Source organism: Rhea americana, unplaced genomic scaffold (genome assembly GCF_003343005.1).
Source record: "Rhea americana isolate MKP2758 unplaced genomic scaffold, rheAme1 scaffold_102, whole genome shotgun sequence".
Classification (NCBI taxonomy): domain Eukaryota; kingdom Metazoa; phylum Chordata; class Aves; order Rheiformes; family Rheidae; genus Rhea; species Rhea americana.
The window spans coordinates 2,648,214-2,663,494 of NW_028185062.1; the positions used below are offsets into that span (position 1 = coordinate 2,648,214).

General features: G+C 42.0%; 1 protein-coding gene across 1 annotated transcript in view; it reads right to left on the bottom strand.

The window, feature by feature from the left end:
- LTK (leukocyte receptor tyrosine kinase) overlaps nt 1-15,281 on the bottom strand; it is a 98,692-nt gene that overhangs the window by 8,840 nt on the left and 74,571 nt on the right. Inside the window, exons 16-26 of the mRNA XM_085305528.1 lie at nt 14,749-14,931; nt 14,132-14,230; nt 13,505-13,657; nt 12,697-12,807; nt 11,841-12,027; nt 10,897-10,987; nt 8,665-8,729; nt 6,670-6,799; nt 4,244-4,341; nt 799-891; nt 128-229 (exon numbers count right to left, since the gene is read on the bottom strand). Of these exons, the coding sequence (XP_085161654.1) occupies nt 128-229; nt 799-891; nt 4,244-4,341; nt 6,670-6,799; nt 8,665-8,729; nt 10,897-10,987; nt 11,841-12,027; nt 12,697-12,807; nt 13,505-13,657; nt 14,132-14,230; nt 14,749-14,931 (1,312 nt within the window). The remainder of the gene's footprint in view (nt 1-127; nt 230-798; nt 892-4,243; nt 4,342-6,669; nt 6,800-8,664; nt 8,730-10,896; nt 10,988-11,840; nt 12,028-12,696; nt 12,808-13,504; nt 13,658-14,131; nt 14,231-14,748; nt 14,932-15,281) is intronic.

Below are 15,281 nucleotides of genomic sequence, written 5' to 3' on the forward strand. Positions count from 1 at the left end.
TTTTAAGAACATTGGGGAAGTTCTGACATCTTTAAAGGTTCCTGCTGAGCTGATATTTTTTCATGACCAGTAGATTTTTTTGACCCTTATCCCTGAATAGCAGAGGCGATGAAAAGACATTTGTTACCAGGTGTCAGTTTTGGAGGTGAAAATCCCCTCTAGAAAAGCTTCTGGTGGCATCCACTTGACAGGAAGCATGGCTCTTCCTCCTTTGCGATAGTAACTTGCTCTGAGAAAGATAAAATGCATGGAGAAGGTCACATACCCTGAAAGGGCTCAGATGTGCACCGCTGCATCAAATGGAGGGTGGATATAGCGATGGAAGCCAAGGAGGAAACAGGCATCAACACCACAAGTGCATCTGAACAGTACTTTATACCCTGTTTGCAGTTGGGATGGAGACTAAGGGCGTTCAGGTAAGACTTTGCTGATGCTTGTCACACGGCATTGATGCAGCAAGTCTTCTTGACATCCTGAATTTAGAATTAGGGAATTTTTAAATTTTAAGATTATTTGTTATAAATGTATCTATGCTTGCTTTAGTGTCCGCACACACACATTTGAAGTGTTCTCTAGGGCCCAATCTGGAATAAACACAGTTGAAGTGTATTGCRTAGTAGGTACAAACATGTCAATTCACAGTCTATTGATGCCAGTTAATTAACAGGCAATCAAATTCAGACACATAATGGACAATTCCACTGATTCTTGCTCAGGTTCTGCCAGACAGTTCATATCGTTCAGTCTTATAGATGATTTACTGAGTTATTCACAAGACAGAAATATCCTTACACTTACCTGTAAATATCCCTGGCCATCCCAAAATCACCAATTTTTGCTATTCTTCCTGCCCCAACGCAGGTCAAAAGGCAATTCCTGGCAGCTATGTCCCTAAAAAAGAAGAAAAAGTCATTACTTCTAATTCTAAACTCTTAAGTAGCTAAAAATAGAAAAAAAAGGGAGACAGAAAGAATATTAGACCCAGTCCTACAAATCTTAGTTAGCTGTACACAAACAAGGAATAGTTATTAAAAACAAAAAATAATGCTAGTTACATTATCATTTTTATTAACCACAATTAATAAAGTGCATTTATATTGCACTTTGTACTCAGTGATCTCCAAGCATTCCCCTCTACCATGTCCTTTCACCAAGGCAGAAAACAGGGTCAATATTAGACCTGTGACAGATCCAATCTCTCTTGCTTCAACCATATTATGACCCAGATTTCTTTTTTGCTCTATTTTTTTAATCCCAGAATCACAGGAGTGTTTTTAATGGTATCTCAACAGTGTCTCTGTCAGTGACAAATGTGATGCTATTGGGCAGTCCTAGTAAACACTGAAAAGTCAATGTAGGGCCAAAATCAGGAAATTGTTGCTTTGTTGCTTCTGGCCATCTCCCGTGGAACCAAAGCGACATATGGGAGCAACCATTTGCTGGTTGCAGGTTTAGCTTGTGACAAATGGCAGTGGTGACTGCCTGACCAAGACTGAAGGGTGTGCATTTATTTTAAATGTGTTCTGAAAAGGAACTCATTAAAAAATCATAGCACTGTAGGAACCCTGGTGACTGCCAAGAAAAATGAGCTTCTTAAACAACTCATGTTTCTTTCCACTGTCAGCCTTGAAAATTCCCTCAGGATTTGTAATTCAAGCTCAGCTTTCTCTTCCTTTATCATCTGTGACTCCGAGGTGACAAGACCTGCCCTTAGTGCACCTCTGCAACCACGATGTGCTGCCTTGCCCTCTGAGATACCTGTTACCTGTACTGGTAACCAACCTCCCTGGCCTCTACATACACACTGGGATAAGGATTTCACTAACAGATACTAATAAAGGGCCTGAACAAAATTCTTTGCATACTGACTGACTGAACTGTTGGCTAAAGCAAAATGAGCCCATTGCCAGATTGCTTATACTAGAGATCTAACAGTGAAAGAGCTGAGCCAGAGTGTCTTGTCACTGTTAAAGCATCTTCCCTTTCTCTTCTGAAATGGAGACTGGTCTTGAGCAATAACAGTTGGCCTGTCCATTTGTTCATGTAAATGTTAGACGCTCTCCTTGCATGCTAGCAAGTAGCAAAATTTTATGCCCCTATTTGATGCAAGCCTCTTGCAATCTTCTGAGAGTGAGGAGACTCTGCTACAACTTTTCTACTCTTGGGATAGGAAGCCTATCCCAGTGAAAGAGCAGTTAACTGCTAATTCATGCCTTAATTATGGCCTTGGTACACCAAAGACAGTTCTGTGTGATCTTATGGACCATATATGTATTGACCTTGCACAATTCCTACTAGCAAAGGAGTTCCTGTAACCAGCTCCATCATCCAGTGGTAGGGTGGGAAAGAAAAGAGACAAAGCCATCCTCAGCCAAAATATATATACTTTGTATATATACTTTTGGAATTTAGCAGAGCTAAGAACAACAATATGTGACGGTATTGAAAGAATGGGGACTTTTCATAAAAAACTTACCCAATTATGACAAGATCTGTTAGCCCAACAGATGCTGTGGCTATGTGTGCAGGGGGAAGTTAGGAAAACCCCTCCTGAAGGCAGGCTCAAAGCAAAGATGTGATCTGCCTTAGGTTGTCATGAAGACAGGGATGCCCTGCATCCTGACTCTCAGTCCTTTTCAACTTAGGATTTATAAAACAGCAATAGGTCATCTCTGCCTTCTCAATGTACACTGCCTTTGTCACACTCCATGGATTTTATCAAAGGTGGATTTACAGCTATGCCATCGCAGGAACAGCTAGAGACTCAAACTTCCCTTTAGGCTACAARCTTCCTGGAGCTCCTGTTCTCTTCTGGGCAGACCTGCACCATGCAGTGCTTTCCCATACACACAGCACATACCGCCCTTTGCATCCAGGCAGCATCACATGAGATGAAGAGAGAAAGAGAGGCCTTTTGTTGCGACCTGTTCAGCTCTGTACCCAGGCACACAGTCCATTTTCATTGCACTTTTCTTCACTCAGTTTTCTTCACTTAGTTACTACTAACCATCACCTATTAAAGGTTCTGAATCTTTATCTGCCGGACTTTACATTTACTATCTTCTTGTACCCATTTTAGCTTCTGTGGAAGAACTGTGGCAATAAGGAGAGGATGAGACTTGACTGAGGCCACATCCCAAGCCTGTGGCAGACGTGGCAAAAGACTGCACATCCTTCAGTTGCTGCCTCTGATGTTATAATCACAAAGCAGTAACATATCCCGTATCTCAATCTCATGTCTTTTTGCTCCAGTTGCTGCTTGCCACTTGTTTCCCTCAGTTCCTCCAGTCTCTACCCACTCCTGCCTAGTTCTCTTTGCTCTGTGCGCTGTCATGTGCATGCACACGTGCTTGAGCGGGTGGGTGCATCTGTTGTCTTCTTGCATAACTCCAGGCTGTATGTAGGTTTAATCAGAGCCTATGTGGCCCTCTGGATGCAGGCCTCTCCTTGCCTTTACAGCCAAGAGCTGAGCTCAGCATGGACTTTTATACTTAGGAAGGAATTCAATGGTATGCTATGCGTGGGAACACTGTGAGCTGAAAGAACTCCTAAGCAGAAGCAAAGGACTCCAACATCCACTTGGGGATTTTAAAGGGCTACCTATAATAACCTTTACTTCTTCTATATTATTTTATTCATGTTTGAAGCCTGTATGTCAACATTTTCTTACTCTACAATTGAGGAAAAAAGTGTAAATAGATAAATAAGGGTTGCTCAAGATCACACAGCAGGTCAGCTGCTGAGTTGGGAAGAAAGTCTTAAAAGTTCAGGCCACACAAATGCTGTATTTTTTTCCTCCTAACATACCTGTTCTCCCTTTCTCTAGTCAGCAGCTCAAATATTTTGGGCTCTCCTGTGCTGATGGGACAGTAAGCCAAGACAAGGAGATCAGAAAAGAAAGAGAAATGATACCTTACTGTCTTACAAAACTAACACAGAGCGACACTACCATCTAGTGGACTACACGGATAATCTCAATTGTATCTCCATTCTAGGCATCTGAAAAATGAACATTTGAAAATATTCACTGTGAACAGGAAGATTCCTTTCTCTCCAAGATTCAAAGACTAGCACACAGCTCAACTCCTGTCAACAGCCAGTGAGATCAGTCTGGGCACCTACATACAACCTGAATTGGTGGAGGAAATCTCTGTCTTCCCCCTAAAGATTAGCTCTGGGCAATCCATTGTAAATAGAAATTGCACAAGGTTAGGGGACGCAGGTCTGAAGTGTCTGTCCTCACCTGTGGATGAAATGATTCTCTTCCAGATATTTACAACCGCAGGCAATATCCCTAGCGATGTTCAGCAAGTCCTGCATCGTTAGTGTGGATGGCTGATTCTGGAAAAGGACACAGAAAATGGTAAGGGAAGAATAGTGGAGAAGGGGAAGGGAGAAACACACATACAGGGTGGGGGAAAGGTTAGTCAGGAGCAAAGAGGAAGACAGGTAGATCAAGGCAAAGAATTAGAAAAAGAGTGAGGTTTTACTGAAGCCAAAAACCTGCAGAAGTTTCTGATTCTCCTCAGCACAGTGCATAAGTGTGAGCTGGTAAGAGATTTATGATGCAGCTTGAATACCCCAGGAAAGGGCATGGGAGAGAACTGCTCCTTGATGTTGCTAGACTTTGTGAAATAAAAACACAAGCAGGTTTAAATGGTGAGAAGAGGGGAAAAAAGAACTTCTGAAGATGATGATCAAATCACAAAATAAACCCAGAAAATTTCTTAAGAAAACATATCCATGAACTCTGAGAGAGGGAGAGAACAAAAAGGCACAAGTGTGCATCTCTGTACCAGCACTCAGCATTCACCAGCCTACCTCTGCTGTGGAAGGGGAGGGAATACCCTCAGGAGCAGTGGGCACAAAAGGGATTCCTTATTAGAGGGCTCTGAGGTGGTAGCAGCCCTTCATAATCTACGCTTTCCTAACAAGGAGCAATAAGGAAGTCTTTCTCCAGGACCCCTGCTTATTTTCATAGAGTCATTTACGTCCCTGTAGGGAAAATTCCTTGGTGTTTCTCCAGGAACTTCGATATTGCTTTGGAGAGGGGTGGGGAGAAATTGCTATATTGTTCATCAGAGGCCCAAGAAATATCAAATTGCTCTTTTCAACCTGCTTTTGTTTCTAGGTGCCACTATCTCTCTAATTTCTCATGCTCAAACCATGTAATTTGCACTACAGCTACTGTTTTTATTGGCTAGGCAAGTTATTCTACAAAGCTCTTGGACATCTGCCAGTGAGAAATATTACAAAATAGGCATTTCTAGAGAGGAAATGAAGAACAAGGAGGACAAATAGAACCACAGAGAGCAGACTGTCTCTGCTCCGAGATCCCTCTGCCAGAAGGCTGCTGGGATTCATTTTCTCTGCAGTTCTGTCAGGCAAGCTCTGTTTTCAGAAAAGGTGTACAGGGACATTTCTCCAAGCACTAAGTGAAATTCAAATATTTTATTCACTATCAGCTAACATACTTAGTGTCAGSTTTATTTTCACATGATGTTTAAAAAATAACTGTTCTTCACATTACCACTATACATTATGTACAAATAAGAATATTATTCTTTGTTGCCAGTCTTGATCCCACAGATTTTATCTACTCACAGAAACTGCACTACTTTCACTATAAATGACAGAATTAAAGATATAAAAATTCCTCCATATGGGTGCTGTTATAGCAGCGTAAGTGGTATATTTATTTCTGCATGAGGAAGGCATTAAGGCAGACTTTTTAAGAGCACGTTAATACCAGCCTAAAAGTATACACGCATAAAACTATATTGTCATAAGTACGAAGGAGTGTGTGTCTGTGTGAGGAGAAGCTGGGCAACTGCATCATGTGATGTAGCACCTGAGGTACTCGTCAGCCCCCTCTRCTCTCTTCTTTGTTCCTTCTGTGCCTGCCTCTAGCCAATGTAGGCATATCAATACAAAAAATAATGCAGAATCAGGCCTAACACTTCTGTGTGCTCAAGCACAGATATGTACTTATTTAACAGAGGTGTCCAGCAACACACTGTTAAGAAACATGAGCACATATTTAGAATCAGCTATTCRTAACAAGAGTACTGAAAATAATTAATTCCAATTATTCACTGTACCTTGCTATCATCACTACATTATTAGAAATCAGAGCTGCCTTATGATAACCCTCATGTCAATTTTTTTTAACAAAAACTTTTTTAATACAACATTTGACTTGATAATTTCATTTGCTATATGCAGGCCCAGCTCTTCAGCTAGTATAAATGTATGTGTCTGCATGTGATGTTGATGTATACCTAAGGACTCGGTGCAGCAAATTCCTATTACTGCTTACCAGTGTTGCAACTTCAGTTCCTCACATACTGCCACAGTGCACAGAGAGTGATGCAGACATGGCAAGAAAAATACCTCTACATCTGTGTTCCAGTTACAGTGAACTCCAGAATGGCAGGACAGGATTTTACTCTTTCCTCCTGAGTCACTAAAAAACTAGAGCTCTTCCCCTGTTTTCTTTTTCTCTTACTGACATCTGCTCAAGCCAGGCAAAGAGARTATGTGTGCAGAAGTTTGTAGGAGCTGGGACACAGAGACAGCCCTGCTTGGCTTCAGTGCCTTTATCCCATTCATAAAATAAAAATAGCAGTAACACAAACAGCCAAAAGCCTAGCAAAGAAGTTATCTTACCACCCTGGGTCGATTCTGCCGAAGGAAACTCTTCATATCTCCTCCAGCCATGAGCTCAAGCAGAATGAAGCGAGGCAGCGTCTGTAGGCTCACACCGACGCACTGCACAATGTTTTGGTGATTGAACTTACTGAAAGCCAAGATCACAGCAGCATGGAAGACAGAAACAACATTAGCAACTGGCCAGCACCTATCACGCTCACTGTTCTGCCTTGAGGGCCTGGATTGAAAGGAACGCTGAATGCAGTACAAACTACCAAATGAATTCCAACTTCAGCCATATCAAACTGCCTCTCCAATTATGAACCCCCAAGAACAGGCTTCTGCCTGGCTCTGCCCATGAAAAACTTCCTTAGAGGGTATGAAAAGTTGAAAGTAAGGCAGAGCTTTGTCTGTGAAGAGAGAATTTAACACAGACTCACTGAATGGGAGAGGTGAAAGGGAAAAGAAAACCACATACTTCAAATATCCAACGATTATTGGCATTTGTGAAACAAAACCGTGTCCTGTGAGGATTTTATTTCAGCATTGGTTACTTTAAATACACTGCTGTCTAGTTTGGTRGACTCAGTTCAGTAGCTAGTCTGCCAAAGAGAGGCCCAGCTAGTACCTCCTGTGGCAGCTGTGTGACAGCTTTTTGTGTCTCAGAAAAGAAAGCTGAGACTGTCAGCAAKCTCACTAAAACCCAGACACTAGATAGCAACAACTTACCTTGGATAGTGATTATCTGGGTAATATGRGAACTGCAAATGCAAAGGAATTTGGGAGAGAGGGAGGGTCATATTCTAACTGAATCATAGCATTCTGTAATCGTTTTATTGAATTGTTCTTTAAAAATCATGCATCAGCGTTGCCTCCTCCTCAGCTGCTACTCAAATTTTTTRCAGACTTTGGGAAATGGCCTTATGAGATTCGTTCTTGAATCATGCTTTAATAGAAGAAAAACAGCATGYTTGTGTGATTCAGGCCAGACAATGAGAAGTAGAAATAGTTATGGGAATGGCTCAATCCATTATCTTTCCCAGGCAAATAAATTTTATATAGCTCATAGGTCACTGTCAGAGGATCTTGCACATGAGACCTGATAAACTTCCTGTCAAACCTGCAAAGACATCAAAAGCCAGGATACATCTAAGAGAAGTGGCCTCAGCAAGAAAAGGGCTATGTTCTATCTGTGCCAGCTACTAGCACACATATTCCCTACCTCATCCCTACAGAGTTTTCAGAGTGCCTCATTCAGCTATTTTTGTATGAAGAAGGGCCAAACCCCAAGGACCTTCACTGCAGAAAGCATTTACTGATGACAAACAGATCTGCAGATAAGGAAAACAAAAAGGCTGCACATACACTTAGCTGCTGCATGAAAGCCACACCGGAAAAAGGTTTTCACACCTTCATCTTCARCTGTAAAACTGTTCTAAAAACCCTCACGTTTATTTGCAAGAGACAATGCAGCTTAAACCCCTAGYATCCAGGCTTATAAGCTTAACTCCCTGGCACACAGCACCACCTTGGTGCTGGTCTTCATCCTGGATGAGGCTGGACATCTGAGTTGCTGCACTGGCAGTGCTAATCTTCAGCTTTCCTGTTGCATAGCCTGCTTGCCATTTCTCCACAGAAAATTTAGTTTAACAAGGGCTTCAGGACATGATTTATACTTAGTAGAATAGCAATGGGATTCTTTGAGAAGGAAAATATTTCAAACACAGAACACACCTGTACAGGAATGTTGTATCTTTTTACTTCTCTGAACGTGACTGGTAAAACAAGCTAGCAGAAATTTGTGTTGGGATGCCCACAAAAAAACAAACACACATACTTTGTCTGAGATGAACAAGCGACTGAAAGCAGCAACTCATACACTACTAAACTGCCACCTAGTGAAAAAAATAAGGCTGGATTTCTTTACCAAACCCAAGCAAATGGATTAATAATTATTATTACATTGCTGCTATTCACCCTGCCTGCTACAGGTATGAAAACTGCAAACTCTACCTGATTATCAAAGCTTCCATCAGGAAATCCATCTCATCCTGCTCAGAGCAGACTTCTGGCAATGTCTGTTAAGAAGAAAGAATGTGGGGACCACCCCAGCAAAGAATTGAGAACATTGAGGGAAGCACAAATAGRAAAAGAAGAAAAAAAAGAACAAGCAAGCAACACGAGCATCAGTGACTTCAGGCATCTCTGAGGAGGGCCTCATCTTTTTAGTGCCCAGTTTATTGATCTGTTCATGACCCATTTGGCAGTTAAAGGAACAAGCAAGCAGTGACCTACTTATGGAGCTTTTGTGTGTGCATTTAACTCTATACAGTGTGCTGGAGCAAAATAGCTTCTGCAGATCTGATAAGCACTTTAAAACCACAGGTGCGAATTTATTCTCCTTTTCAGTGTTTCTGCATTGCAGCACATGTTCCCATGTCACATGAGACATACAACAACATGATGGATATAATTGTTTCTTTGTCTTTATAGCTTTCTCTCCTACAAGCAGATTTGGACAGCACCTGCCACTGATATACATGAACTGAGAGTGCAAGTTGCAGCAGAAGCAGCGCCCGTGCCCACTGCCCTAGCATTGCAGGATGATTTGGCCACAGCTGTGGGTAATGCTTGTTGTCAAACTGCACGCAGAGAGATGGGATGTTGCTGCTGAGTGTGGGGAGGGCTGGCATGGAACAGCAGTTCTTGTTATTTGCAGTGTGGGCTATAGAGACTAGAGCTGCATTTCGCTGTCTGAAATCAGTAATTGCTTCACAGAGTACTTTGCAGATGATTTATTACACTGGTAAAATATCCACAGACAGTATGTTGCTAATACATATTTTTAATTTTTTTCACAGTCTGCACCTGCTTCTTCTGCAAAGTCTGATTAGGGCCAGTTRACTACATCATGATGCAAAATAAGCACAGTCACACTCTGAACCTCATGGATACTGTATCAGTTTCCAGCAGGGGAGAAGAAACTAAGAAAAAAGAAGTAGCTAATTCCTTTTTAAGAAAGAATAAATAYGCTGCATACAATTTACTTAACAAACACTGGTCATGTGTTTAAGCCATAAGTACAAATTGCTTTGGACAATAAGAAATATGGCCAGTGCCTGAGAGGGAACTGCACAGCCACCACAGTGCTTAACTGCATATTGGTTTGCTAACATATTGCTTAACAGGGAGAAAATAAATGTTGACCAGTTGTGTACTTATAAACAAAAAGGAATTCAGAGAGGTATGCTAAAAGAGATATTGTAACAGAGATAATGAAGAAGCTTGTATTTCCAGTGAAAAAGTATGGAAAATTAACATGATATCATAATACGTATTTATAGCAGCATAGTTAACACTGCAGAGTATTAAAAGACTACCTGAAAGTTTGTTCTATAGGCAGACAGACACAACCCCCAGTGTAAAGAAAATATAACGATCAAAGAGTATAAATGTTGCAATACAGTAACTTCATCTGAAAAAATTACAAGAAGGCACTTAAAAATACTGAACTGCAGAAGTAATAACACTATCAGTGTTTACTCTTTGCTGTCAGATAAATACTTTATACTATTTTTTTGCATTTTTCTTTTTTCAAGACTTAGGAATCCCTTCCTCCCACCATAAAATATCTGCTTATTGCTTTATTTTCCTCCCTAATTTCTTTTTTCCTGGCTACTCAGATCTTTAAATCGTTGTGGTAGAAAGGCACTGCACAGGGGCTCTATCAGCCTAGTAGGGCTATGAAGGATTTTCAGTAAGATTTTCAATGACCCTCTTAAGAGAAGTTAATTTTAGGGGGGCAAGCCAGATTCTATAGCAGGATAAACTGGTGGTTCTGGCTGATTACAAGGGAGTTTATTTCTTTATGCTGATAGAGAATTTGATCTACTGTTTTAACAATATTTAATAATATTATACAGTCCCTGGGCAACTAATTCACACAGCTTCCCCTCTGAGGGCAAAGGCCGTATCTCTCCTGAGCCATGGGAATGGAAGCTACAAAAAAGACCATACTTCTTAGATTCTCATCCTAGTTAGATCACAGCTTACAGCCATTAGGCATGCAGCAAACAAGACAGATGTTTTACTTCCAATCTGCTGCTAGTGCCACACAGCTTTAAAATCAAAGTTCACATACATCATCATGCATGTAATGACACTGGTTCTCTGATTGGAATGGTAATAAGCTAATACGGCCCTTACAGACAGTTATTGCTGTATAAGAAATCTATGGGTACTGACCTTGACTGCTACTTGAAGAGGGTTGGGATCCCCTGCAATACCTACCACTGATCCCTCATAAACCTCTCCAAATGCACCATGTCCCAGTGCCCTGGGAAAAAAAAAGAAAAAAGAGAGACAGAATAGATGTTATTACGGCCCTGGATCCAGCACTGGCTGAGCTCTTCTTTTTATCCAGTCCTAGAATGGGGTTAGAGCCTGCTGTAAGAGAGGAACTTGATGACAGTGTTAYGGTTTATTCTCAAAGCCTCCCAAAATAACTTCTCAGCATCTCCTGGTGCTGTCCCTAAACCAAAGAAGCTGCATCATCAATAGTTCTGAACATACAAAGCAGCTTGCTCARTCCTAGGGCTCTGTCTCAAAGTATAGCAATAGCAAGGTAAGAAAGGGATTGGGAATAAGAGATAAGGAAGACTGTGAGCTGATATCTACAGGAGATGGTGCACAGAGGGATGACCAAGCTCTTCATTCAAAGGTTTATATAGTTTTAACCAGCATCATCTGGATTGTATGGAGAATCAAAGCAACCTAGTGTGCATTTCCTTGTGACAGAAAACATTGAAAAATTAATAGTGCTATAAATTTGGAAAGGAGCTACTGCTAGGTGCTGGGTGTTATTCAGGACATCATATAAAAACACAGAGATGAAATACACTCTGCTCTGAGTGGGAGCATAAACCGGTCCACGTAACACGAGAGTCATGAATTTACACTTCTGCTTGAGCTCTTTACTGGATCAAAATATTTTCAGAGAACATCATGTCACATCTGTCATATCTGGCTGCTTGGACTAGGTGCTTTCCAGTTAGCCAGGCAAATGGCCCTCACTTTCTTRTCTTGGATACCTGATGGTAAATAAAGCAAGCACGAGCTATACCTCTGCCTTAGCTTCAGGCTGCCTTTTCTCTCCCGTGCCAGGGAACAGACCCTGCAGCAAGTCTTACCGAAGCAGAGAGATGTTCTTCCGTGGGATTTCCTTCAGCTCACTCAGAGTGGCAGCCTTCCCTGCAAACCAGTAGTTGGGGTTGTAATCTGTCATGATGGTTGATGTGCGGATTTTGCTCAGTTTATATTCTGGGCTCTGCAGTTGTGCTCTGGCTCCTTCTAGTTGCTGTTTCTTAAGGTGATAAACTGGATTGAGGCAAATAAAAAGGCAATACTGAGACAGAAAAGACAACTGGCCATAAAGAGCAGAAAGAATAAACCAAGTCAATGATTATAAATGCTGAAGAAATCTCTTTAGCTCTCCAGTATCACTCTTATTTCCACACTCAGTAGTGTAATACTGGATAAGACTGTCTACCTACAGAGTCCTTACGACACAGAATAAGCTTCGGCTTCTTCTGCTTCTTCTTATGTTGGCTAACGAAAGGCTGGTCCACAAGACACCTTGCTGGCACACAGTTCCAAAAGCTAGGCAAGTGAAACATGACATCCACCTGAACGAGTTATATGTTTAATTGCAGACTATGACTTCAATTTAGGTAGTAACAGTGGCTAAAGAAATGCCTGCTAACAGGGCTTTCCAAACTCTTCTCTCCAGTAAATACTAAACCAGAGCAGTCCTTGCTCTCCGGGACTACACTTCTGTCTACGCTTCATTCCGGGCTTTGTTGTGGGATGGTCATGTTTCCTATCACACCTTTCTCCCTGTCCCTCTGATCCACCTGGGGATCAAAACAGTCTGGTTCTAAGTATTAATAGTAGCAGTATGTGGTGGGATGTTTTCATTTTGTCTAACTTCACTGGGAAAAGCCAAGTCAAAGAAAGATGAGGAGCAAGTGTAAAGATGTTTCTTACTGATAGATAGGCTGCCACAAGTGAGGATCATTCCAAGCACCACAATCATAGCCACCACAGCTAGGAGGAGTGGGAGAGGTAGGTGTCCCTCTGGGATAGGACCCTGGGGTACTGGAAAAAGGAAAAAGAGAGACGCATTAGTCAGAAAGAAATCAGAGCTGCAGTCAAGAATCCCTTTAAAGGATGCTTCTATTTCAGAAAATGACACAGAAATCATGACCTTAAAAATTATAGCAAATCTCTTTATAGCCCTGGAGATTGAAAAAAATCACAAATCATTTAAAAACACAGAATCACTTATCTATTGCACAGTTTTTCACTAATGGATAAAATCATTCATTGTAAGTTGAAAGTACTTTACAGTATTTATGCTTTGGAGTTCCAAGAGACTGTCTCAGGAAACAACAGTGAATATTAGGCACCAGCCAAACAGGAACAGAAGGAAATTGCTGTGAAAGGAAGTGATTCGTGGCTTAAGTAACTCAGTATAGGGTGGTATATTATACCAGTGAGGTATTTATGCTTAAATATTTGCAGATAAAGCAATCTGATGCACTGCACCCATTCATATATTTTACCTTTTACCTAACCAAAACCTGAATTTTGGAGATGGTGACAGATGCAGCTCAGTGTATGAGGAAAGGACATCAAGACTTTTCAATCATATGTTGGCCAGACATTTCTCGTAACACTGAGTTCACTGGAGCCATCAGCCGTAACTCAGTGATTTGACTGTCAAAAGACCAGGAGGAGAGAAGATGCAAAGAACAAAAAAGCCATCCAAAAAGGAAAAAATTCCACATTTTACCAGTGCAGGTGACATTGTCGTTGGCTAGCACGGCCCCTATCTCACACTGGCAGACTGGCAGGTTTGTGTCAGGGTCTCGCTTACAGTTGTCCGAGTGGCAGTGGCTGCAGTTCAGATAGATCTGAACCTCCACTTCACCGTGACTCTCCATGGCTGAATGAGGAAGACAAGACAGGTAGGTTTAGTTTAGCTTTTCCCACCTTGTTTAGGTAAGGACACAAAAGGGCAGGAGCTACACCTTCTCTCTTTCTTTGCAGAAGACTAAACAGTCCAACAGTGTGGACACCTCAGACACCTGATGGGGGCCAAGAGGAAAAAGGGATTCAGTCCCTCAAGCAGGCACAGAGCTCCTGAAGTGAACTGACCTTAAAATGACTGGGGCTGAGGATGTGCAGGTGAACTTGATGACTAGTCTCTCTCCTGGCTTATGAGAGAGAGTTGGGAAAGGTCTCGAGTAGTACAGATGTATTTAAAGGAAGGATCTGACCTGCAGATTGCAATATGCCAGAGTAAAATGCGCAAAAGGCAAAGACAGGAGGAGAAGGAGCAGGAAATAGGAAGTAATAAAAGAGGAAGAGAAAAGAAGGAAGAAAAGAACTTGGACGAAGAAGAAAAAGTGCATTGTACCTGCCAGGGGATGCAAGAAGATCTCTCCAATGGGGTTCACAAAAGAGATGCCATCCTGCCCACCAGCCGTGATATCATCATTAGCAAAGGCATGCCCCCCTGAAGAAAGAAGAGTCTGACTAGCTGATCAGCATTGCATGCTGCAAAAACATGATGCCTCTAAAGTGCCCTCTTTCCTCCAGGTTCTTATCATCTGGGGTCATCCTGCAACCTTCCACTGATAYTAATACATATCATGCCCTCGACGGATAACATAAATTCAACCCAACCAGTCCCAGGGCTAGTGAAGTGAACTGTTCCAGTGCAGGTTTCTCAGCTCAGCAATGTAAAAACATATTTCCTTTCAACAGAAAAAGGAAATAGAACATTTTCCACAGGCAACTGGGGACATAAGGAAGAGTCAGTACTCCTTCCAAAAGCATGTAGGCATATTTCTGTAACCTTAATTCCCTCAACTAAAGAGATACGATGTGAGGGTTTCATACAATCTAACTTGAAGTCTCTGTGAATCACCTTATGGATCAATCTGCCTCTGTACTGAGAGCTCCAGCCCCTAACTGCAGGTGCTTTGAATTGCACAAAATTAGACAACGTACCTATTTCTTTAACAGACTTACCTCTATAGCCTCCGCCTCCTCCACCAGAAGTACAAGCTCCTCCTCCCCCACCAAAGCCACCAGAGGTGGCCCACTGGAGCTTGGCTAGTGCTTGGGGACAAGCTTGACCTCCTTCTCCGCCTTCCAGGAGGGACTTCCCAGCCTGAGGAAGCAGAGTCACATCTTGCCAGCCACCACCTCCACCTTCACAGACAGAGTTGGAGAACAAAATAAGAACAGGTAAGAAAAGCACAAGCAAAGGAGAGCACGATACTGCAGAGAGATGGAGGCTGGCTCTTATTAATTTCCTAAGGCATGCCTGCATTCAAGTTAACGCTTGAAGGAAAAGACTACAGACAAGCTCCTTGTTGCTAAGGACAGTAACATAGTGGAAATCTAGTGCAGGATCTATACGGTACCTGCTGCCTGACAGGCACCTAAGCACCAACTTCTAATGCTGTTGGGGAAATAGAGAACCCACTAGTTCCTTTTGGAACAAGTGGTTGGAGCTTTCAGCCGCTTGAGATGCTGAGTTCCCTGGAGCAAATAAAATC